Source organism: Canis aureus, chromosome 5 (genome assembly GCF_053574225.1).
Source record: "Canis aureus isolate CA01 chromosome 5, VMU_Caureus_v.1.0, whole genome shotgun sequence".
NCBI classification, from domain to species: Eukaryota; Metazoa; Chordata; class Mammalia; order Carnivora; family Canidae; genus Canis; species Canis aureus.
This window is the reverse complement of record NC_135615.1, coordinates 43,634,545-43,661,097: the sequence shown is the minus strand read 5'-3', so window position 1 is coordinate 43,661,097 and position 26,553 is coordinate 43,634,545. Positions and strand designations below refer to the sequence as shown.

Genomic DNA, 26,553 nt, shown 5'->3' with positions numbered 1-26,553 from the left:
TGTGACAGCTACAATCCTGCTCCTGTTTCAGCTTAAAAAAAAAGAAGAAGAAAAAAAGGAAACCATACTCATTTCTTCCTTCCACAGCTCTGTGACGTTCCAAAACGGAGAAAGAATCCCTTAGCTTGCCTCATTGGTAGAAATGCCCGACTGGGACATTCCTTTGGCCACTTTAGCTGAAAGCTGCATACCTTGGGGATTGAAGCATCCCTGCGTTAGTCTCCTGTCTGAGAAGTGTCTACAAAGATAGGAGAACTCTGTGCCAAACCCTCAGAGAGAACAGCACAAAACCACACCTGACCCCACATGGGGGCTGCTGCATTTCCAGAGAGAAAACAGCCACTGAGATAGTAGCATCCCTCAGCATCTCTTTTTATTTTGACTGCCAGGCAGGTAACTACTGTCTTAGGAGTGTTTCCAACATAACCAAGGAGATGTAGGAAACCCTCCTACCCAGTGAAATGAGGCCATTGTCAGTATGACACACTGTGGTAACCTTCTCCAAGAAGCCATCCGTCTGAGCGAAGGAACCCGCCCTATAGGAAACGGAAAAGCTGACCAGGCCTTTTCTATCTAGGATACACATGTTCCTGGCCCTTTTGCTGCAGTAGCCTGAGCTTAATTCCTTGTTGTGTTTGGCAATGAGCGAGTGAGAAAAACAAGGGTATTAATAATGATAATAGGCATTTGAACTTCCTGGGTACACTATGTGCTTGTACCCAACTGAGGAATAGAATTTTTTAAAAAGATTATTTGTATGTGTACGCAATAGAGACTAAAATTTGCCACAAACTTAAATCATTCATTTTCCTTTGTCCCGGAAAAACACATTTTTGTCTCTGTGGCATTTGAATCAACTCTCCTTTCCTAATTTTGGCATCTGAAGAGGTTTTATGACATGAAATGACTTTATTTATATATTCGGCAACTCATGCCACAAAGCCTTAGGGCCTGCCAATTAAAAACACAGCAGCAAAGAAATGAATCAGTTTGACGATTTTCCATCGATGAAATGGTTTTCCATCTTCAGCAAGCGCCTTGCAAAATGATACTGCTATTTGCTGACTCAAACGCCATAAATCTGGTTGTCTTTCTGGTTTTGTGGCAAATCCCACCTGCTGTGGTCTTGGTTGGTAACTTGCGGATTTTATTCTGGTTGCCAGTTATTGATCCCTCTTCCCCATCCCTCCGTTATTAGAAAGATAGAAAATCAGCAAGAATTATAGGGGCTGGGAATACAGGGGTCCTGGTAGGAGCTTCCTATGGATGGTACCATCTATGGAATTCAAATTTTAGGGCAACTGAAGTCTGCCACAGAAGTTTTCTTGGCATCTTAAAATTTGCCCGCAAGAGAGTTTACCAGAAAAAGAATCCTCGAGGTAAAGAGCTGGTGTCTACATCTTTGCCTCAGATGGTCAAATTTCTGGGAAAATCTCGGCTGGGAGCTCTTCTGAGAAATAAGCTGACATCATAGGGTTGAAGGACTTACTGCCTCAAGACTCTAATGCTCTAGAAATTTGCCAAAGCCACTATTTATTTAAAATTGACTCTAGGGGCACCTGGGTGGCTCAGTCTGTTAAGTGTCTGCTTTGCTCAGGTTGTGACCCCAGGGTCCTGGGATCAAGCAATAAGTTGGGCTCTTGGGATTGAGCCCTATGTTGGGTTCCCTGATCAGCTGGGAGCCTGCTTCTCCCTCCCCCTTTACTACTCCCTCTGTTTGGGCTCTCTCCCTCTCTCTCTCTCTCTCAAATAAATACATGAATAAAATCTTTAATAAATAAAAGAAAATTGACTCTAGCTTGTGGTCACATGCATTTATGGCTCCTTACGAACAAATGGAGAAGCCATGGGGATCCCTGGGTGGCGCAGCGGTTTGGCGCCTGCCTTTGGCCCAGGGCGCGATCCTGGAGACCCGGGATCGAATCCCACGTTGGGCTCCCGGTGCATGGAGCCTGCTTCTCCCTCTGCCTGTGTCTCTGCGTCTCTCTCTCTCTCTCTCTCTGTGTGACTATCAAAAATAAAAAATAATAATAATAAAAAATAATGGAGAAGCCATGCTTCAGGAGGGAGGGTCCTCTGCTGTGAGGGATTCCTGCTCCGGGAGTTTGTATGATTAGTACAGTGGTAAGAATACATTCATTCATTCATTCATTTTTAAAGTTTTTTTTTGTTTTTTTGTTTTTTTTTTTAATTCATGAGAGACAGACAGAGAGAGAGAGAGAGAGGCAGAGACACAGGCAGAGGGAGAAGGAGGCTCCATGCAGGGAGCCCGATGTGGGACTCGATCCCGGGTCTCCAGGATCGTGCCCTGGGCGGAAGGCAGACCTGCTAAGTCTCCCAGGCATCCCGGTAAAAACACGTTTAGAGGGAGCATCCAGCAAAAGCAATTCATATTTATCTCTGATACCTTTTCTCCCATAATTTGGCCTTCTTAAAGAAACTGATCCACCAAATTGCACTTTCGGCCTTCTGAAAATGCAATATTTTCAGTGAATACAGAGAGTAAATTGAAGCTAGAAGATGTTTAAGTGTTTAAATGACCTAATCCAATCCTTAACAAACTCCTCTGACTTTTCTTTTTCTCCCTTTTATTTTTAATTACAAAAGCATGGCATTAACATATGAAATTTAAAAAAAAACACATGAAATAAAAATTATATAGTAGTTATCATAGCACAAAAAATTCTAAAAATCTTTCATGGTTCTATCAATTAGAAACAAGCATTGTAATCATGTTAGTGTATTTCCTTCCAGTTTTTTTTCAATACCGAAATTTTATGTATTTTGTATCATAAACTGTATATATTATACATTATAAACTATAATGTATTATAAGTTGGGTACTTACTGTAAACAATTTACATGTAGAAATGAATAAAGGAGAAACTAGCATTTCCTATAATCTCAACCCACTATAGTCATAGAAATGACTGTGAAAAGTTTGATAATATTATCTATTATATATAGCATTCTTATATACCCATTATATATTATATGTATTATAACCTGTAATGTTGATGTGTAATATCTAATATGTTATCTATTATATATACTGACTTATATTTTTACCAAATGGCTTCTACTATATATTCTGTCCAGTAATTTGCTTTTTTCATAACAATATATCTAAATATCTTTGTATATCTACTCCATTTTAAAAATGACTATATAGTATGCCACTGCATGGATGTACCATACTTTCTGTAATCCCTACTGATGAAGATTTGTTATTTCTAACTTTTGCTATTATAAACAATACAGTGACCATTCTTCCATATTTATCTTTGCACATCTGTTTGGAAGGTAGAATTGTTGGACCAAAGGATATTGTGCATATATTTTAAATATAATCATAATTACATTAGATGTAATTATGTCCTCCATTTCCACTAAAGCTTACATCATTTCATGGTATCACATTAACTTTGTATTATTTTAATATCTGCATAATATCTCACCAAGTCATTTCATACTTTTAAGTCATATGATATGGTGTACATGAGACACCGCTTTTACCTACTAACACTACTGGCTGGTTTTAACCACATCTTGAGTGGAACACATTGTGAGTATAAAATGTGTCTTTCTGGAGGCAAAAAAGAAAAAAAAAGCTAAGCAATTTTTAAAAACTACATTATATCTGTAAAGGTAGGAAAAAGATACAACAGAGTCACATTGCATAATTTCACTAAGGAAATAAGCCAACATTTCAAAGATGAAAAATTATTTCTTGATGGCAAATCCAAGCCACCTAAGGTTTCAGGGAAAAATCTATTTTAAAAACAGTCATAGCAGAGGAGGTTTTAGCTAAAATAATTCATTAGCAGTTAACCTAAGAAACCACAATGTTTCCTGACCACATGATGTTTGTTGACCTGGTTTCTCACCCCCTGGTTTATATGCATATGTTGTTCCTGGCTGACAGCTGTCAGATAGTTTCATACTATCATCATCAATAAATCCTATAGTTAAATGCAGACTAATGAGCCTGTTCAGACTTTCGTCTCCAAGCTGCATTAAATCACACCTCTATCAAGAGCCTACTTCCCAGAAACATCAAACATATAAGATTCTGCAATTATGGAAACTTTTATTCATTTGCTCTATGTGAAGCATTATCCAGAATCCAGAATTTTCAAAAAATGAGTGAGAGCTTTTTTTTCCACATAAAATTGTATATAGAAACCCAATATGTAAAGCATTAAAGAAAAATCTGTTCAGGTCCAAGCTAGATCCGGGCTAAGAGCCCCAATTCCTCAGCTCCCTCCTTTCCCTAGTACTGTGTGGTCCTCGAGGTGCCTCCTCAGATTGCAGCTGAGTCTATGGTAAGAAACAAAACAAAATAACAGACAAGATACTGATAAATTACAAGAGGGACCAAATCTACAAATGAATCCTGTCTTATTTTTTTCAAATATTTTATATTTTTATTCATTTTAAAGAGAGAGAGTGAGCAGAGCAGAGGGAAGGGCCATGGGAGAAGGACAAGCAGATTCCCCACTGCTGAGTGGGGAGTCCAACTCAGAGCTCGATCCCAGGACCCTGAGACCACAGCCCAAGCCAAGCTTCACCGACTGAGCCCCCAGTACCTCATGATTCCTGTCTTCTATAGATGCAGGATTCTGATGTTTAGTGCTTTTTAAACCATGTGAAATTTAAAGTGGCTAAAGTGGCCAATCCCAATTTAACTACAATCAGATTATGCAGAAAGTTTTCTTTTTAACATCAAGCTTAATTCATTTTTTAACCAGGAAAAACAGTGTATTCACAGATATTATTGGGCATTATCTGATTATAAGAATGCTCAAATTAATCTATCATTTAGATTTTAGCAACACTGTAAATAAAAAGTTCAATCTATTTTTATATATTATTGCATGTTCGTTTGGAGACCACCCTCATTGTACAATACAACTCGGCATGACAAGTTTTATTCTAGCAGGATAAAAAAAATGTGGAAGATCTAGAAGTTTGCAATTACAGTAGTCCCACCTATAAGCACCACTTTAAAAAATGAGTCCACAAACCAACTGCATTACAGTCAACCTGAGATGTTAAAAATACAGGTTTTTCTACTTTACATCCAAAGATTCAGGATCTAGGGAGAAGCCCAAGAATCAGTACTTTTTCAAGTGGTCTCCAGGTGATTCCAATGTATACTGTCGCAAGAAGCTGGTGATGCGGAGTTCCAGCAAGAGATAATGGGAATTCTAATAGGCTAGTGTGCAGAGCTCAGCTGCAAGTAAACTACAAAACAGGTAGGCATCTGCAATCCGGGATGTCTCATACTAGTCCTGTGTTAAGTCCTGAGTCAGCATTCTCAGATCTGTTCTTCAACTCTTTGCCTGCTTTGCTCAGCATAGCAGGGTGCCTGGTTCCTGCGGGCTGTTTCCTAAACCCCTACAGCCCGATTTTCAGAGGTCATCAATCAATGAGAGGTACTGGCTTCCATCTGGAAGGCAGAAGAAAGAAAATAGGGGATTTTCCTTGCTTTTCTGTCTTAGCCTCCTCTGGCCACAACTGTCTCTTTGATGGTTTCCACCTTCATCAGCCAGGCCCACTGTGGTTCTCGCTTTCCCTGGTGCTACCTGCCCATAGGGTCTAATCATATCATTTTCTGTCCTCTGTCCTCTGTCCTGCCTTCAGGTGGTAGTGCCTTCCTTCTGCTGCTGCTAATAATATCTGGGATGCTGGAATCCCCTTTTGGCGTCTCAGCCATTTCATCATCCATGTAACTAATTCCCTTTATTAAATGCTGTGTTGGGATCTTGCTCCTACAGGGCCTCTGCCACAGGGCTAGTGAGGTTTCAGAACCAGGACTCCAATCACTCCAGTCACACCAGGCAGGTGGACAAGAATAAGGCAGGAAGGGCCCAGTCATGCAGGGGGGACGCTGTGCCTTGTGCCTCAGGATCCTCCAAATGTGTGTTGAAGCTTGGTGCTGCTCCAAAGGCTGCATCCCATGGCCTTCGGAAAGGTCATGAGGGTACAGTGTCTTCTGGAACCCATACGACTGGAGTATCTAGTATAGAGTAGCTGCTTAATAAATAACGATTGGATGTGCATAGTTTGCAAGGGAAACTATCTGATCTGAATTAGGGGGAAGAATTTGAAAAAGATTCTTTTTCACACAGTCTAGAAATATTTCTGGTGTGAAAATGAGATGATAGGTTGTTCTTCTGAGACCGTTGTTATTTTTAAGCAGCTAGAACTTTTTTGGTGAACTGAATAATATTTTATAGGGATGAATCAGGCTTTTTTAAAACTAGAAAACCAGGCCCATGAACTAAGACTTTATTTTTATTTATCTGGCAATAAATATTTAACAGTATCTTTTTATCTTTTTTTTTAAGATTTATTTATCTGAGAGAGAGAGGAGGCAGGAGGAGGGGCAGAGGGAGAGGGAGAAGAAGACTCCCTACTGAGCATGGAGCCTGATGCAGGGCTCTATCCCAGGATCCCAAGATCATGACTTGAGCTGAAATTAAGTCGGCTGCCCAATGGACTAAGCCACCCAGGCACCTCTGTCAGTATCTTACTTTTGCAAAAAAAAACCCTAACAAACATGTATGAGATAAGTAACACCAGCTGCTTGTTATGTTAGATTTCTACCACAGTTTTTTATTTTTTATATTTTTAAAGATTTATTTATTTATTCAGTCAGAGAGAGCGTGAGAGAGGCAGAGACAGAGGCAGAGAGGCAGAGGGAGAAGCGAGCTCCATGCAGGAAGCCCGATGTGGGACTCCATCCCAGGTCCCCAGGATCACACCCCGGGCTGCAGGCGGCGCTAAACCGCTGCGCCACCAGGGCTGCCCTCTACCACACTTTTGTATTAAAGTGTTACATTCGAGAACAATTAAGATTAGGAGGAAGCAAAATGTATTGAGATTCATGGGTTAATTTTTCAATGTACGTTGGTACATGTAATATTTTTATTTATTAAAATTACATGAAGTTGGGCAGCCCCAGTGGCTCAGCAGTTTAGCGCCGCCTTCAGCCCAGGGAGTGATCCTGGAGACCCGGAATCGAGTCTCACATCGGGCTCCCTGTGTGGAGCCTGCTTCTTCCTCTGCCTGTGTCTCTGCCTCTCTCTCTCTGTGTCTCTCATGAGTAAATAAATAAAACCTTAAAAAAAAAAAAAAAAACCTTAAAAAAAAGGTTATTTTTAAAAAAATTACATGAAGTTGAAATGTCCATGTAATTAGCCTCAATAACTAAGACATATAATTATTTTTTAATTTACTTTTAAGAATTTATTTATTTATTTATTTATTTGAGAGAGAGAGAGAGAGAGAAAGCATGAGGGGCAGGGGAAGCACAGAGGGACAAGCAGACTCCCTGCTGAGCAGGGAGCCCAACTTGGGGGTTGATCCCATGACCCTGAGATCATGAACTGAGTAAAAATCAGATGCTTAACTGACTGAATCACCTAGGTGCCCTAGCATATAATTTTTTAAAAATATTTATTTGTAATTTATTTGAGAGAGAGAGAGCCTGAGCATGAGCAGATTGAGGGGAGAGGGGCAGAGGGAGAAGGAGAAGCAGACTCTCTACTGTGCAAGGAGCTGACGTGGAACTCAATCCCAGGATCCCGAGATCATGACCTAAGCCAAAATCAGATGATTAGCCAACTGAGACCCCTAGGTGTCTCAAAAGATTTTAAATGAAATGCTCTAATGGGCCCTCAGAACAATAATTTGCTCATATGGCATATATGTCCATAGTACGTGTAGTTAAATAAGGACAGTGTTTGTACCCTCTGTTTACTTTGTTGTTGTTGTTTAGATTTTATGTCATTGAATTAAGGACCTTGACAAAAGATAGCTGGGACCTAAAATCACATATATCTTTAAGATTGGAGAACTTCTCTCAGTGCAGTCAGAGGGAGATGTGCCTATGGAAAAATGGTCAGATGCACTGTTGCTGGCTTAGAAGAGGGAGGAGGGAGACTCTGAGCCAAGGAATGTAGGCAGCTTTTAGAACCTGAAAAGGAAAGAAATGAATTCTCTTCTAAATCCTCCAGAAAGGAACATAGACTTGCCAACACCTTGATTTTAGCCCAGTGAGACACATATTGAACTTGTGACCCACAGAACTATAAAACAGTAAGTTCGCATTGATTTACACCACTAAGTTTGTGGTAATTTGTTAAAGCAGCAGCAGAAAGAAATATATTGTCCTCCTGGTTGTTGGAAATGCAACATTTAAAAAAAATCTCATGCTTTTATCCCTGGGGCACCTGGTTGGCTGAGTCTTTTAGTGACTGATTCTTGATTTCGGCTCAGGTCATGATCTCAGGGTTGTGAGATAGAGCCTTGCGTAGGAGACTCCACAGGGAGTCTACTTGAGATACTTTCCCTCCCCTGTTGGCTGCTCACACTTGCTCTCTCTCTCAAATAAATAAATAAAATCTTTTTTAAAAATCTCCGTTTTTTTTTTTTGTTTTGTTTTTGTTTTTGTTTTTTATCCCTCATGGGCTGCCACTGTCAGCAGTAGCAACAGTGTTCCTAGAATGTTGGAAGTGTGGCAAGATTGAAGCTATGAACTGTATTGAATCAAACAAATAGGCAAAGACTAAAAGGTATAGTGGGCTTCTGCAGTTCAACCCCTTGGGTGTCCTTGGAGGCTCTGTCATGAAAAGAAGTGGTGTTTCTGGAAGGTACAGAGGCCAGGGCAATGCTTCTACATAAACCTGGTCCTGGTGTAACAACAAAAGTAGCTTCATAGATAGGGAAATCATTTCAATAAACACACAGCATGCCAGTGATCCTAAAAACCTGTTCAGGCATCTAAGAACTAGTTACACCTCCCTGACCTGAGGCCAATAAGATGATCTCTCTGTGGTTTCTGACAGCAAGAGAATAATACGGCTAAGCAGAAAACTCAATCATGATTAGTAACCCTGCAAAGTAATAACTCGAGAGTGTGTCTATGAATTGCAAACCCACTCTCTCCACCAACCTTCAGCCTTCTTTGGTAGGGAGCTTTGATGGGTTTCCCCCCATTATTTGTAAAGTATTATGTAAATACGACTGCAATACAAGTTTCCTAAATCCTCCTATACAGAAATTCTGGAACCACCACTGGAACTAATACTTGATGCATGATGATACATCATCAGTTGAAAATAATTTGACAAAAAAATAAATAATAATTTGACATTATCTTCTCAAGTTGTATGTATGCATACTTGTATTAGTTCCTGATGTTTGCTGTAGCAAATTACCACAAACATGATGACTTAAAACAACAGTAATTTATTCCCTCACAGTTCTGGAGACCAGAAGTTTAACATCAGTTTTACTGGACTGAAATCAAGGTGTTGATGAGGCACCTTGCCTTCTTCTCTTTTGCCTAGATTCAAACCTCCTTCTACCTCTCACTTTATAAGTACAGTTGGATTGCATGTAGAGCTCATTTGGATAATTCAGGATAATCTCTCTATCCCAAGATATTTAACTTAACCACATTTGCTAAGACTCTTTTTCTGTATAAAATTATGGTTATAGGTTTGGAGGATGAGAAGATGGACATATCTTTGGGGATGATTGCCATCCTATCCCAATACTCTAGCAATTCCAATTCTATTAAGTGCTCTAGAGATACTTACTACCTAAGTGTATTTTTTGAAATATATTTTAAAAGTCCAAAGTAGGGATCCCTGGGTGGTGCAGTGGTTTGGCGCCTGCCTTTGGCCCAGGGCATGATCCTGGAGACCCGGGATCGAATCCCACGTCAGGCTCCCGGTGCATGGAGCCTGCTTCTCCCTCTGCCTGTGTCTCTGCCTCTCTCTCTCTCTCTCTCTCTCTGTGACTATCATAAAATAAATTAAAAAAAAAAAAAAACTCTTAAAAAAAAAAAAGGACTCAAAATTTTAAAAGTCCAAAGTAAATCAGCCAGTTGTCTATTGACAGGTGAATGGATAATTAGAAACATATTCACACAAATGGAAATTTATCCATCAGTGAGAATGATTGATCTGTAGGAACAGGAAAAAACACGAATAAACACTACAAATATTGGTGAGTAGAAAAGGAAAGCCCCCCCAATGTACATACTGATACTGTTTTTATAAAATTCAAAACATGTAAACACTGATTAGGGACAAATATGTGGCAAAGCCATAATTTTCTTTCAAAGATTGATTGATTGATTGATTGATTGATTGATTAGAGAGAGAGAGAAAATCAGTGGGGGGTAGGGGCAGAGGGAGAGGGAGAGATTCTCAAGCAGACTCCCCACTGAGTGCAGAGCCTGAGGCAGGGCCCTGTCTCACCACCCTAAGACCATAACCTGAGCTGAAATCGAGAGTCGAACTCTTTTTTTTTTTTTTTAAGATTTTATTTATTTATTCATGAGAGACACACAGAGAGAGGCAGAGACACAGGCAGAGGGAGAAACAGGCTCCATGCAGGGAGCCCGACATGGGACTCGATCCTGGGACCCCAAGGTCACGCCCTGGGCCCAAGGCAGGTGCCCAACTGTTGAGCCACCCAGGTGTCCCGAGAGTCGAACTTTTTTTTTTTTTTAATTTTTATTTATTTATGATAGTCACAGAGAGAGAGAGAGAGAGAGAGAGGCAGAGACATAGGCAGAGGGAGAAGCAGGCTCCATGCACCGGGAGCCCCACGTGGGATTCGATCCAGGGTCTCCAGGATCACGCCCTGGGCCAAAGGCAGGCGCCAAACCTCTGCGCCACCCAGGGATCCCTCGAGAGTCGAACTCTTAACAGACTGAGCCACCCAGGAGCCCCACCATGATTTTAAGTAAAGGGAATGATAAAGGCAAAATGTAGTATGTGGTCACCTCCATGTTGGAGACAGTGGAAAATGAGCAGGCTGGGGGTTTGGGATTGGGAAGGAATACTGGAGCAACTTCAATATGGAAGATGTTTTAGCTCCTATGCTGGATGGTAAGCCCTTAGGTGTAATGTTACAAATATTGCTTTATATGTTTCACATATTGCATTTTACAAAACACCAAGGTAATTAGTGACATTGCATTAGGTGTTTTTTTGTTTGTTTGTTTGTTTGTTTTTTTGTGGCTAGGTATATGGACTCAAGCTTGCTAGAGAAAACAAAGGGATTGATCACAAGGATTCATAGACATAGGAAGTGGAAGACATCTGGGCTCTGAAACAACCTAAGGACCAATCCTCCACTCTTACATGCAAAGGAGAAAGAGGCTGCTGCAGGAAGGCAGATAGCTTCATCTTTGAGACCAGTGTTTCCTCCCTAAATATGAGTAACAGTCCCCACACCCCCCCCAAAAAAAAGAATACCCAGATTAAATGAATCACAATTCCAAGGAAGCCACAAAATAAACTGCATACTTAATAAGTATGCCAGATTATTCTCATTATCAGGGAAATTTGGGAAATTTTTGGAGCAGTGCTTCCCAAATGTTAAATGTACACAGGAATCACTTGAGATCATGTTGAAATGCAGATTTAATAGTTCTGAGGTGCGGCCCGAGTCTGCCTCTCTGAGAAGCTTCAGGAAAGGCAGACACTGCCAATCAAGGGCACTATTTGAGAAGCTAGGTTGTAGAGTCAGTACAATAGTGCAGAGACCTCCTTTGAGAATCTGGGAAGAGCTATCTATAGATCTATTTCATAGCAGAATGCATAAACATAGAATTAATATAAAATTGCAAAGGGTTTGGAGAGCCTCTGAACACTATTCTTAAGCTAATAGAACATACCATCAACCTGGTTCTGATGAGGAGGTGACAGGAATCTTTAGTTAATAATATCCAATGTCAGGCAGCCCAGGTGGCTCAGTGGTTTAGCGCTGCCTTCAGCCCAGGGCATGATCCTGGAGACCCGGGATCGATTCCCATGTCGGGCTCCCTTCATGGAGCTTGCTTTGCCCTCTGCCTGTGTCTCTGCCTGTGTGTGTGTGTGTGTGTGTGTGTGTGTCATGAATAAATAAAATCTTTAAAAAATAATAATAATATCCAATGTCTATTAAGTACTACTATAGGCTTTGGCACTGTTGTGCTAAGTGTTCTAGACATATTATCTCATTTAAACCTCACAACAAACCTATGAGGTGGGTACTTCTATTATCATTCTTATAAGTAAGGTAACTGGTGCACAGGAAGTTTTAGGTAATTTGCTCAAAGGTGTTTAGTGAGCCCAATTCTGGGGTCCAGGTGTTTAATTACTATGTAATACTGAGGTCTTATTAATGTGTTGCAATTACTTTAAGGAGAGTGATTTTTATTTAATTAAAACTTGTTTGGAAAGTAAAAACGTGAGCACACAAGATCCGAGGTTTTCAAATTCTGATGGGCATCAGAATCCCCTGGGGCTTTTGTTAAACATGAGAAGAAAATAATGCTTGGGTTCCATAGTAGATCTTCATCTTAGAATCTCTGGAGATAGAATGGAGCAGGGCACTTATGTTTTATGATTGAATTTTTTTTAAAGGTTATTTTTAAATCTACAACAAGCTCTAAAACACTTCATTCTAGCTATAGGTGGCAACAGACGCTTTGACAGGGAATCCAGATGTTTAACAGGAATGAAATGAAGGATCACCATTGCCTCAGGCATAAGGAACAGCTTACTTTTTGCCAGATTTCTTAATACCCCTGTGGCCAGAGGGCCCTTTCCCGTGGCTTTCGTTTTTAGCTCTTCGGGTTTCTTCTGCTTCTCTTTCTGTTTCTGCTCGAATGCTTTATCTCATCTATCTCCTCGGCCTGCTTCTTGGGCTGCTGCAGGCTTCTTCTTCCCACTGTCGCAGCCAGATGCGACACTTGTCACCCCTTCTGCAGACCCTGCCACCGGAAGCCTGTTTAACCAACACCCCAGATGATTTCAAAGTGTGAAGTTCCAGTATCACTGCTACAGATTTTTCAAAGGCAGATTTTAAAAGTGCAAAGTAAAGTTAATCTGTTATGTGAGACATTCTGAAAGGGAAGGTAACTCTGAAGGTTAGGAAGTTCCTAGAAATGCATTATTGACTGATCTTAATGAGGAAGAAGAGGAAGGAAGGACATGTAGGTTTCCTTTGCTCCTTTTTTTTTTTTTAAAGTTTTCTTTATTTATTCATGAGAGACACAGAAACAGGCAGAGGGAGAAGCAGGCTCCTTACTGGGAGCCCGATGTGGGACCCGATCCTGGATCCCGAGATCACGCCCTGAGCCAAAGGTAGAAGCTCAACCACTGAGCCACCCAGGCATCCCTTCTTTGCTCCTTTGACTTCCAATCAGGAGTATTATGTAACATCGTGATGTAGAAGGTAATAGATTGACTTTTAAAAGTACTTGGCATAATAGAGGACACAAAAAAATGCTTATAAAGTGGTACCATGGACCTGCAAGAATAGTGGCAGGAAAATTAACCCTACTTCCCACCTTCACTCCCAGACAAACTTAAATTTAACAAAATAGCAGAAAAGGGTGGGAGGCACAGCTTGACTGCCTGCTGAGCTCCTATTTATTTTCATTTTTCTCATTTGTTTATTCGAGCTTTTTTTTTTTTTTTTAATTTGTATTTAACTGCATGTGACTTCATTGTGCCAAGTACAAGTCTGGAGCTGGGAATGCAGTGCTGAAGGAAGCCTACTCCCATTGCTTAAGGAAATGAGTGAAGCAGTCATACCCATACAGGGATGAGGTTTAGAAGAGGGACAAGTATAATGTAAGAAGAGCACATACCGAGGGTTGTGAACAGGAAAGGAATCAGGAGAGGAGGGTGGATTGTATCATGTTTCTAAAACAGCTGAAGAAGGTAGATTCTGAAGAAGAGTAGGAAACGGATGGGAATCCTATTCAAGATTTGTTTTTAAAGAACAATATATGTGTTGTCTTTAACACTATAAATATCTTATAGGTAATTAACTTCTGTATTTCTGGTGATACATTTTTAAAGAGATTGTTAAAGCAATGATCTGTGAGCATCGTAGAGAAAGGAAGTGGTGATCAACAGGGCCAGGTGTGGATTTACTAAGAACAAGTCACTTCAGACCACCCCTTTGGTAGATTAGGGAACCAGGGTAGATTTTGGGTTGAGTGGGTGGTAAGAAAGCAGAAATAATGGAGGTGGATTCACAGAAATGTTTTTGAAAAAAATATATATTGTGTGTTTGGTTAGATCAGATGTTTGTTAGGCAACTGCACTCATGCTTTTGTATTTGATCATTTCAGTAAGCCTATTAAGAAAATCTTGGCTTCCTAAAAACCAACAACAGCATAAAACTCAGTTTCCACAAGCTTGACACTGGAGGAGAGTGTTGGAGGAAGGAGAATATTTCCACAGAGCTCATTTGCCCATCCATGAGGTCCCCATGGCTGATCCTAGAGAGTCACTTCTTTTCCTATGGTTCCTCACATTTGTGCCCTGGTTCAAGAGTGTACAGAAGACTTTAACCCTCATACCTTTTAGCAAAACTGTAAAAGGAAGTTTGGGAAGCCATAAACAAGAATTTAGGAAAGATGGAGGGTAACTGAATGGAAATAAACATAGAAAAGGACTTGAAACCAGATAATCCAGTTTACAAAATAAGGTTTCCTCCTCTTCAGTTTATAGTCCACTGCAGAGATTAAGACTTCTCACTACTAGATTATGTGTTTTAAATGACTCTTTTCAGCAGGTCACTATGCATTTTCAGTGATTCTTCTTTGCCTCCAGACACACTGTTAAGCTATAAACTGCTATAACCTTTCTTTTAGAACCTTATCTTCCACTCATTCACACTGTGAGCTTTTTCACCCTTCCTACTCAGGCTTCAGAACATGTCATTTGTTTTGCCTCTTTGCTCAAACCATTCTTCAAAGCGTGTTCTCCTTCAGCATTCGTTTCTGTCTGCCCAAATTGTTTTATTCAGGGAACTGTGGTCTGAAGGACCAGATTTGATTAAGCTAGCTCAAGGAAAAGGTTTTCTCAGAGTAATAGGACATGTGTTTTCTCAGAAATATGATCCACCATGCTCTTGAGCCCTGTATCGGTTGTGAACAATTGAGGCTTACAATTGTTTTTTTCTCACATTAAGAAGAAATCTGGAGGTAGCCAATTGCTAGTTGTTTTAGTGGCTCAACATTATAAAGACCAGTGGTACTACTCTTCTTGGCCTTTTCCTCATGATCAGAAGGTGGTTGTTATAGCTCTAAAATATCATGTCCATGTTCAAAGAAGGTGGAAAGAGAAGGGAAGGGAAGCCAGTCTTTACCTTTGGTCAGGAAAGCAAAAACTTTCACAGAAAACTGACACTAGATTTCTGCTTATATTACATATAAAAGAACTGTGTAACCTAGCTGCTCATAAAGGAAGTGAAATCACAAGCCACAAGTGATTACTATTGAGACTATGTAAAGAACTTCTACACTTTGAAAAAAATAAGATAAACAACCCAATAGAAAGATATGCAAAAGACAGGTAATTGACAGAAGAAGAAACATTTTTGGTGAATAAATTTAGGGAAAGATGACCAATCAATCACATTAGTGATCAGGGAAATCAAATGATGACTACATTGTGATAACTACACCTTATGACTACATATTTTAACCACTAAATTAGCAAAAAGTAAGACATCTTAAAAAGAAGTGTTGATAAAAATGTGGGGTTGGCTCCACTGCCAGTGTGGGTGAGGTAAAATGGTACAACCACCTTGGAATACTTTCTGGGATTATCTAATGAAGTTGGATGTGGGCATATACCATGATGCAGCAGTTCCACAGCCAGAGATGCCACACAGGAGACATGCATACCAATGTTTACAGCAGCATTTTTTTTTGTAATAGCAAAAATGGAAATAACCCAGATGCCCATTGTCAAAAGTATATATAAAGGATATATTCATATGGTAGATCTATAACTATTGCAGCCACACAAGTGAATACAAGAAATACTGTTTCAAGTGGAAAAAAAAAATCAAAGGCAGATTACATACATCGCATAGTGTTTTTAAAAGCTAAAACCCAGAAAGTTAAACAATACATATTTTTAGAGTTATATATATTTATGGTTATATGTCTTTCTATAGAGAAATAGCAAAACCAGGAAAAGATAAGGACAAAATTCAGGACAGTGGTTATCTCTCCTAAAGGAGGGAAATGGGATAAAACACACAGGTAAATTCATTAATACTACAATATCCTAGGTATTAAATTAAGTAGTGGATTAATAGTTCCTCATTTTATTATTATGCCCCATAACTTATATTTCATATATATTTATATGTTAAATGTTATATAACAGGAAGTTTAAGGAAAAATAACTTTGGTAATAAATGTTAAATGGATTATATCTTATTGTAAAACTTTTTTTGGGGGAGACACATGCTCTGGGGAATAAGACATTTATATTTTTAATTGTTTTCATTTTACAATGATATTTGAGTATAATAAAAACTATATTTGTTTCAGCTCAGGTGGGGAGAAAGAACATAAGCACATACAAACACAAATACTGTAGGCAAATTTATTCTTACTACCTTGCGGCAACTTTGTGAAATAAATATGCAATTGAGAAAAGAAGCACAGTTAGAACAGAGAGAGGAAGACTTAATAATATTATGTTAAAGAATAGTGCAAATGGAGTGGGGACAGAAGTGAGAATACAGATATATACATATATATATATATATATGTATATATATATATATACACATTTTTTTTTTTAAGATTTTATTTATTTATTCATGAGAGACCGAGAGAGGCAGAGACACAGGCAGAGAGAAGCAGGCTCGCAGGGAGCCTGATGTGGGACTCATCCTAGGTCTCCAGGATCATGCCCTGGGCCGAAGGCGGTGCGCTAAACTGCCAAGGCACCCAGGCTGCCCGAATACAGATTGATTGATTGATTGATTGATTGATTGATTGATTTATGTCACACAGAGAGAGAGAGAGAGAGAGGCAGAGACACAGGCAGAGGGAGAAGCAGGCTCCATGCACCGGGAGCCCGACGTGGGATTCGATCCCGGGTCTCCAGGATCGCGCCCTGGGCCAAAGGCAGGCGCCAAACCGCTGCGCCACCCAGGGATCCCCTACAGAAATATTTAAAGAGAAAGTGGAAATGGAAGATGGAGACTATAGTCTTCTTTTAAAAGTGCTTAGCAATGAAAGAAAAGATTAGTTTTGTCTCTTTGAAGGAGTCTTCAGGACTACTTTTCCCAAAACCTCTCTGCTTTGCTTTTGTTTAATGCATGCATTACAGATAGAAACATGCAGGCCCAAGGACAAACTTTGTTAAGCATTTAAGAAAGTTTCTGGGGAAAAAAAAAAAAAAAGCTCCTGAGGTTTCATGTCCACTCTAGGGACACACTAGTACCTATCCCCAAGGGGATGTTAACAGTGTCATTATTCAATCAATGTTTCCTTTTTATTACTTTCACTATCATTTCAAGGTCATTTAACTCATTCTCTTTTTTTTAAGATTTTATTTATTTATTCATGAGAGACAGAGAGGCAGAGACATAGGCAGAGGGAGAAGCAGGCTCCATGCAGGGAGCCGGACATGGGACTTGATCCCCGAACCCAGGATCACGCCCTGAACTGAACACAGAGGCTCAACCGCTGAGCCACCCAGGCATCCCTAAGTCATTCTCAGTTCCAAATAGTACAGCAGAATCCAATCATGACAACAGACCAAAACAACACCACCTCCAAAAAAAAACTCCCACCCTAAAAGACAATGACATTTCTTAGTCATTCTCTCCTCAGTGGAGAACTTATTCATTGCTTATAATCTGCACAAATTACAGACCCCATTTTAAAATACCGGAAATGACTTAATACATTTTAATGGACTTTGCTTTGTTCACCTATTTTTAAAGCTCTTATCTGTAATTCCTACAAAGGGCAAAAAAATCTATTAATATATTAACTGTTTACTTTCTTCTAATCTAAGAAAATATATTTTGGTGTTGGGAGAGAGACAGGAAAGAAGAATGCTTCATCTCCCTGCGCAGTGTTTCCAGAGCTCCCGGTAAAACCTTTACTCCTGCTTTGCATGCCTGCTGTACACCAACACACTTCTATCACAATATTCATTTAATTAGGGCACCTGGGTGTCTCAGTGGTTGCATCTGCCTTTGGCTCAGGTCATGATCTTGAGGTCCTGGGATGGAGCTCTGCATCTGGCTCCTTGCTCCGTAGGGAATCTGCTTCTCTTTCTCTCTTTGCCCCTCTCCTGCCAGCTCATGCTCTCTCTGTTTCTCTCTCAAATAAATACAATCTTTAAAATTTTTTTCATTTAATTACATTTCAATCTTCTTGACCTGGCGGTAGGCTCTTAGAAGACAGAGATATATTCTTGCTCATCTTAGTCTCTCTAGACTGTGCACTAGACTATGTATTGGGAGACTAGATAAATGCTAAAAGAATGAATGAGTGAATGAACAACAAACTTTTATTAGCCAATAGGGTTTTCTGAATGTTTATCTTTGAAAAAGCATTTTAAAAATCACGTTTATTTCAAAAGCTATTTAAATGAAGCACTGTCCCTAGACTATGCCCAGCACATAGTCGCAATAAATATATATATATTTTTGCAATAAATATTTTTTGAATGAATATCAAATAGTTAGATATCACAAGAAATTTCAATTTACTGTGGCTTGCACTCTTCATACTTCCTTGCAACTGCCCTTGTAACCGGAAGTAAAGGAAGCCATATAAACAATGGCACATCGTTCTCAGTTACAAGTTGTTTAAAACTTTTATTTTATTTATTTATTTATTCATTCATTCATTCATTCATTCATTCATTCATGAGAGACAGACAGAGAGAGAGAGAGAGGCAGAGACACAGGCAGAGGGAGAAGCAGGCAGGCTCCATGCAGGGAGCCCGATGTGGGACTTGATCCAGGGACTCCAGGATCACTCCCTGGGCCAAAGGCAGGTGCTAAACCACTGAGCCACCCAGGGATCCCCTGTTTAAAACTTTTAAAAGCCATTCAAACAAAAAGTGAAATACAAAATTTATATTCTTTTAAAAGAAAAACCTGCTTCCTCAAATACATTTTTGCTTGTGGGGTATCACTTGGGGCTCTATCTTCAGAATCCTTGATGGAAATGGTATCTCCATTGGTTTTAGGGTCATCTGTCAGGAAAAGTCTGAGAGGTAGTAGGTAAAGTTTTTGATTTGCATCTTACATCTTGTATAAGAAGATATAAGGAGAAAACATACCAGTTGTTAACATCTGTAGAGGTTTTAGCCTTTTATAAAACTTTCATATTATTTTTTTCCAGGTGTCACAACTTCATTTTTTTTTTTTTTTTGGCTCCACACCCAGCATGGAACTCAGGATTCTGGATCAGGACCTAAACTGAGATCAAAAGTCAGGACTGTGATTAAGGCCTAAATTTGTCAGGGTTTGAACTCAGGACTCTGATCAAGACCTAACCTGATCAATGCTTGAACTCAGGACTCTGGATCAAGACCTGAACTGAGATAAACAGTCAGATGCTTAATGGACTGAGCCACCCAGGCGCCCTCAGGCTTCACTGCTTCTCCACCACAACACACAGCAGGGATTATCATCCCAATTTTTCAGATTAGGAAATTGAGTTTGCTAAATCTCTGCTAGGGTCCTCCTAGAATAAAGGAGGGGAGGGTGGCTCATTTCAGGTAAAGAAAAGTAATTGACACTTATTAAAACGGTGAGGAAGACGATTGCTTTTGGGGGTCAAAATTATTGCAAAAGGAGAAAGAAATTGTGCTTAACTTTGAATACAGTAAAGATTGCTGAGAATTTACGGCCAACAAACAAGCAGAGCGAGGGAGTCCATATGAAGGAACAGTAAGGCAGGCCAAAGGTGGCGGTGGCGGATAAGGAGTGTGATCACGTATCAAAGGCATCAGACGTCAAGGAGGCCGGATGACTTAGCAGGATTCCTACTAATACTGGGCTCAGCCAGGCCAGCCTTGAAGGCCTAGGTGGGAGCCCGGGCAAGTAGAAGGCTCAGAGGCGCCGGAGTAAACGCCTGGCCAGGTCTTGGTCACGGGCTCTCTCGGACCTCTGTATTACCCAATCCCTGCGGACGGGGATGGCTGGCAGAGGGCCGGCCTCGCTCTCCCTCTGGGGAGCCAGCCATACCCGGCGGCCGTGGCTGACCAAGCCTCCCCCTGCGACCGGCAGAGCGACGCGGGTCGCAGCTACGCCCCTAGCATCTCACCGGAGGCGCCCAAACGTCCGCAGGACCGCGGCTCCTCCCACTTCTGGGGCGGGCGGGGCGGGGCGGGGCCCGCAGGTCGGGCGGGGCGGGGCCGGCGGCGGGGCGGGGCCCGCAGGTCGGGAGGGGCGGGGCCGGCGGCGCTGATTGGCCGGAGCTCTCGGGCGGGGGCTCCCGGCCCCGCCCCGCCGCCGCCTTACTGGCCGCCCCGGAGCCAGCGAGGCCGAGCGCTGGACGGTCCCGCGCTGCCCGGCGGGAGGGGCCGGGCCCACGTTCCTCCTCCCTACCGGTCCCATCCTTAAAGCACGAGTCCCGACGCCCCGCCTGCCGGAGCGGGCGCCGGGATCCGGACAGCGGGCCGCCGGGGCGGGCCAGGGCCTACCGAGGAGGGCCTGAGGCCACGGAGCCGCCGCGGCGGGCGCGCGGGCGTGTGGGGGTGAGGGAGCTGCGAGGGCCGGGGGTCCCGGGCGCCATTGCGGGCCGTCAGAGAGCCGCCCGGCCCCGGTCTGCCCCCGCTGCTCTCCTCCGGCCGAGAGGAGCCGCGGCTCGGGGCCGTCGCCACCCTCTGGCCCGGCGTCGTGAGTTGTGTGCTCCTCTGCCGCCCGCGGCGGGCCGCCGGCGCCGAGACCATGTTTGACAAGACGCGGCTGCCGTACGTGGCCCTTGATATGCTCTGCGTGTTGCTGGGTACGTACGCGCCGCCGGCCCGAGGGGTGTGCGCGCGAGCCCGGGTGGGGGGCCCCGCGGTGGGCGGCCCGGGGTGGGCGGGAGAGGGGAGCCCCGGGGTGGGCGGCCCGGGAGAGGGGAGCCCCGCGGTGGGGGGACCCGGGAGAGGGGAGCCCCGCGGTGGGCGGCCCGGGGGTGGGGAGCCCCAGGTTGGGCGGGCCGGGGGTGGGGGCCCCGGGATGGGGAGCCCGGGGTGGGCGGCCCGGGGTGGGGGGCTCCGGGGTAGGCGGCCCGGGAGAGGGGAGCCCCGGGGTGGGGAGCCGGGGTGGGTGGCCGGACCGGGGTGGGGAACCCGGGGTGGGGAGCCCCGGGGTGGGGGGCCCCGGGTGGGGACTCGCGGAGAGCTGCGGACGGGCTTAGGGGCGGGCGGCGTGTGTGCGCCCGGCGGGCTCGCCTCTGCTGGGAGAGGCTCGGGGGCGGCTTCCGCAGCCCGGGGATCCGCTTTGCAGCCTGCACCCCGGCCCCGCGTGGCCCCTGCTGTCTGTCTGTCTCCCGCCGGTGTGCTGAGCCCAGCCCTGCTTGGACGCTGTTCACGCCTCTGCGCTCGGTCCTCGCTCCTGTCCTCTGTTTCCAGTTCCACTCCCAGCGGAGCGCGGTGGGCTCCTCCCCTCTCTGCTCTTAGGGAACCCCGGTCACTGGCTTGTCAGGTTCAGTAGCGACACGGGATGTTGGATTCACTGGGGATTCTTAGGAACAGGCGCCAGTGCCTGGTTTATCTTCCTTGTGGGAAGCAGTTTAATTTTTCGTCTTTAAAAGGCTAGAACGTTCCTAATTAGAAGGTGTTACCCGGTTGTAAATTGTCAGGTTGCAAGTGGGTGTGAGGATGCCAGGTTTCTGCCTATAGGTCTGGAGGTCTGAAGAAGCTTGCCTTTCTGGGTGTGTGTGTGTTTTGGGTGTGTGTGCGCGCGTGCGTGCTCCATACCTGCTTTTTCCTTCTCTGTACAGACCTTGCCATGGTGTAGCTTTCCATCTCCTGTGACAGGCCACAAGGAGCCCTAGACATTCTTTGGCTGCAGCAGATTTGGCGTTGTCATCCTGGCGGAAGAGTCCATTTCTGGGGCCCTGGTTGCCAGTTGCTCCTTTCTTTTGACAAGAAAGAATTGAAGTCACTGGGATAAGGGATAGGCATTGGAAGGAAACTTGCACTTTTTAAATAAGTATTTTCTAAGAAAGTATGTTACAGACTATTTAGACGTTATGGAAAAAAAGAAACCAAAGCAAGAAGACCGTTCAAGATTTGGGTAGCCATGGTCAAGTATGGAAGTAATGGTACTGGCACGTTCTTTGGCTTGGGGGGGGGGGAGGTCCTGTGAGTTCAGCAACCTAGGTGCAGGTGTGCATAATGGGTTTTCACTGGTTTGAATTTTATATTCCACTTTGCTGTCTCAAACCTGATCATTTAGGTGCTTGCAGGCTTGCTCAATTCATGCAAATTCTTTTACCCCCCCCCTTTTTTTTTTTAAAGATTTATTGATTTATTCCTGAGAAAGAGAGGCAGAGACATAGGCAGAGGGAGAAGCAGGCTTCCTGCCGCCTGATGTAGGACTCCATCCCAGACCCCGGGATCGTGCCCTGAGCCACCCAGGCATCCCTTCTTTTACCTCTTCTTTGAGGTAAAATCCCTTTTTTATTATTTATGAAATACCTTTACTGTTGACCAAGATGCTTCCTGTAGAGCTCCACAGTGAATTTTTGGAGTTCAGTTTAGGAAAACGAATCGACATTTTAGAACACTTTTTATAGAAACACAAGTAATTCTTCCAGATGCCAAGACATCCTAGTAACTACATTAAATATTTTGAAATTTATTTACAGTGAAAGATTGATTTTTGGTAAAGATGTTAAAATTTTATTTTAGATTTCCTTGTCTTTTAATTCCAGTGTAGTTAAAATATAGTGTCATATTAATTTCAGGTGTAGAGTATAGTGACTCGACAATTCTAAATATGACTCCGTGCTCATCAGAATAAGTGCACTCTTAATCTCTTTCACCTGCTTCACCCATTTCCCCACCCACCTCCCCTCTGGTACTATGTACAATTTTAAAATGTACTTTGACTCATACTCAGTGTCAGTCAGGCTTTGTTAAGCTTCATTTATATTTTAGCAAAGGGAGAGAAAAAGGTTTGGTCAGAAGTAATTTTGATAATTCTAATACATTGGCTAGTATCCTGTCAATTGCTGCATGTTGTGTACTGTAGAATTATATATCAACTTCCCCTTTTCCTACCTTATAGGAATTATTTATTTATTCAGAATTATTATTGAGAATTATTGATTCATAAAACAAATGTCAAGTTTTTTCCTGTGGGCCAAGTACTGTACTAGGACAAATGAAACATAATACTGCTCTAAGGTAAGCTAAAACTAATATTAATAACCATAATGTAATAAGGTAGACTTAGTTTCCTTTGTATGTTTTAAAATCCGTCTATAGGGACGCCTGGGTGGCTCAGCCATTAAGTGTCTGCCTTTGGCTCAGGGTGTGATCCTGGAGTCCCGGGGTCGAGTCCCACGTCGGGCTTCTTGCATGGAGCCTGCTTCTCCTCTTGCCTAGGTCTCTGCCTCTCTCTCTCTCTGTCTCTCATGAATAAATAAATAAAATCTTTAAAAAAATAAAATAAAATCCGTCTATAATGGAGAAACCTATATGCAGTCCAGTTGTATGTTATAATTTCTTGTCTTTTTTTGACATAATGCAAATATCACATAATTGTACTATAGAGGTAGGAATAATTTTATTGCTACATTGACCTGACTTTTGCAAGGTTTGTGATGGCCCTCAAATAGATAAAATGTGTTTTTGATTTTAAACGTCTTTGATGGTTTTGGGAAAAGCTTACTTTGGGGAGTTACAGATTAAGTATGTTTTGGAAAAAGATACCTCATCTATTTGAAACTTATTTTCTATGTTACTGTATTACTTGGGAATCTTTTGAAGTAATTTAGAAGATTTTCATGATGAGCCCAGAATTCCCATTTCCTAAATAGAAAATGAAGTACTGACTTATTTTAATTTTGTATATAAGATGACATTAGATTTAGTAATATCAACTTTCCATTACAAACATCCCCCGAATGAAAGAGAACAGCGGGGGAGGAGATAAAACTTAAAAAAAAACAAAACAAAACTTTTTCATGCTGAGTTTTGGAAGACAATACATTTTTATAGCAAGTTCACCTTTCTTTTGGAGTATAAGGGTTATTTTAAATTTGGTTTTTATTCACTTTACTGACAGCAGGAGATTGCCTAAAATTAGGGGTTATCAGCTTGGCATTAACTTTATTCTTTTTCTGTGGAGAATATACAGGTAAGAGTTGACTACACCAACAAAAAGATGATTAAACACTTCTTAAGTACAGGGTTATGTGAAAGTGATTCGTAATTATATTGTGAATGTGTTCCAGGTTCTGTTAATGACCACTCCAACATCATACTGTGTATCTATTTTAATATGATGATGTTACATGATTGTGTTACAGGAGTACTTTATAATTTTATGGAGTGTGATGTCTGTTGAAGTGATCATTAAACATGTGGTGTGTGTATCTGTGTGTATATATACACATTTGTACCCCTCTGTCATCTTTATCACTGTAAAACATGAATCCCTCCCTCTGATAAACCCAAATGATTAGTTCCTTCAGTGGATGTAGTAAGTTCTTGGGAAAAGTCAGAATTTTGAGAGATGGTATTTATTTGAAATGGAGCATAGTCTTGACCTCTTTCTTCTGTCATTGTAGAAAAGGCTGGCAGTGAGCACACAAGGAGAGCTGCTCTGTAGGGAATGATAGCAGGCTGGTGTGACTGGCAGTGTTTTTGCCCAGTGTGCTAAATGGTGTCCCGAATAAAACTTACTAGTGTTTAATTACTGAGAATCATTCCAGATTTTATCCACCGTGGCGTAAGGCTGCCAGTTAGTGGACGCCGAGTCCACTGACTGATTCAGTGCACATTGATTGAAGGCTGATTCTGCCGAGTCCACGTTAGGTGCTGAGGATACAACGATGAGTAAGACATCCTTGCCCTAAAGGAGCTCAGGGTCTAATGAAGAGCAAACCGGTTACAGTACATCATGATAAGTGTAGTAATGGAGGTATGGAGTAAGTGCCTCTGAGTACAGGGAAGGGAGTTGTCTTAGACCTGATCCATTGTAAATAAATGGTTTGTATGTTTATCCTTAGAGATGCAGAAGTAACAAAAGTTACCTGGAATTATTCTTAGAATCTTTTGTTTTCTTTCCCCACTTGATGCAGGACAGTAGGGACCCAAGTAAGTACCCTGTGTTGATGACTTTTCTGTAGACTGTCCATTGGCATCTAGGAGGTTTAGGTGGAACTGGCAAAAACTTGTCATGTGCTTGTGTTTTGCTGTGTGGCAGTCATTTAGAATACCTTTCTGGGCTCCATATTCTCCTTTTGCTTCTCCAGATCTGTTCTCCATTTGCTCTGTGCTCGGGGAAGCAGGCAAATTGTATGAACAGTATCACCTGACCTCTTACTTTATGATCTCTGTTTGGCTTTGGTTGGTGGTGCATCAGTAGGAGGCCTGGAAGAGCCAGTTCCTTCCTGCTGGATTTGTGTTGCTAGAGCTATTCTGTGGTTTTGTGAGTAAGTCACAGCTTCTGTTCAATGGCCCTCTCCGCCAGCCAGCTACAGTTGCAGATCGTTTTGGGTTCTAGTAACCCCTTAGTTGCCTGCCCCCTTAGGCCTAGTGATGATAATGGCTTCCTGATGTTGGTAGCTTAGGAGTGAGTATTCCATCCTCCCTTGCTCCTTTCCCTAAATCCTGCCTATACTTTTAAAGATGATTCCTTCGTTAAATTCTCTTGAATCCCTTTTTTGACTCTGTGTGTGTGTGTGTGTGTGTGTGTGTGTGTGTGTGTGTTTAGTGGGGGCTGTGGGGTTTTGTTTTTTGTTTTGTTTGCTGCGACCCTACTAATAACACTGATACAGGTCCAAAACTGATTTGAGGTGGCTTCCCTTTCTGCACCTAACACCAATTACAGCTGCTCATTATAGCAGGTGTGAACAGAAGCTCATGGGCTCCAGTGTTGGCTTTCTTGGAAGGGAGGTTGGTCATGGTTTCCTTAGCATGCTCCAAACGTGCTATCACCATTATGCCAAATCAGAGCCAATAATGAAGAATAAAATCTGGCAGCCAAAAACTGGAAGCCCCAAACTAGCAGCAATAGTAGGGGTTTGTAGAATCCCTATTACTTACTCTTCCTTAGTAATTATATCAAATACTGATACCATATGTTATTGCCCTGATAATGACATCATTTGCTCCTTAAGCATTAAGGAGTGGTCCCTTTCCTGTCTACCAGTTTGGGCCTGTTTCTCAAGGAAGAAACAGTCAAGTAGTCAATGAAAGATTCTCATTTTCTAACTAGTCTGCAGCATTTTGTGCCTTTCCTTTTTGCCTAACATTTATTCGTTCATTCATTCATTATTCAACATGTATTTGTTTAATATCTTATAGGTACTTGGCATTGTGTTGGATGAAGATAAAAATAAGTAAATCGATACAGAAATAAATAGGACATAATGCTTATCCTAATTGCTAGCCGTTTCAACCCCTACTAAATGTGTTAAGCAAACTTTTTTTGCTTCTGATGAAAGTTTAGTGGGTTTTTTCTTTTTTATGTAACTTTTCTCTTTCCTCTAAGCCACAGTGAGAGGGAAGGAATCTCAAAAAA

General features: G+C 42.0%; 1 protein-coding gene and 1 long non-coding RNA gene across 6 annotated transcripts in view; one reads left to right on the top strand and one right to left on the bottom strand.

Moving 5' to 3' along the window:
* Positions 1-4,075: 4,075 nt before the first annotated feature.
* LOC144314094 (uncharacterized) lies at positions 4,076-20,187 on the bottom strand. The gene is made up of 3 exons (XR_013379757.1): positions 20,129-20,187; positions 19,140-19,278; positions 4,076-4,320 (listed from the first exon to the last, which is right to left on the bottom strand). It is a non-coding gene; the product is annotated as an uncharacterized LOC144314094 (long non-coding RNA).
* A 171-nt stretch (positions 20,188-20,358) lies between these two features.
* PLPP1 (phospholipid phosphatase 1) overlaps positions 20,359-26,553 on the top strand; it is a 95,139-nt gene continuing 88,944 nt past the window's right edge. For 2 of the 5 annotated variants that reach the window (XM_077897820.1, XM_077897819.1), the window contains exon 1: positions 22,084-22,120. In XM_077897820.1, coding sequence (XP_077753946.1) covers positions 22,099-22,120 — 22 coding nt within the window. In that variant the 5' untranslated portion in view covers positions 22,084-22,098. Of the gene's footprint in view, positions 20,813-22,083; positions 22,121-22,316; positions 22,465-23,088; positions 23,208-26,553 lie in introns of those variants that run through there. The other 3 variants (XM_077897821.1, XM_077897816.1, XM_077897817.1) reach the window with 3 other exon arrangements.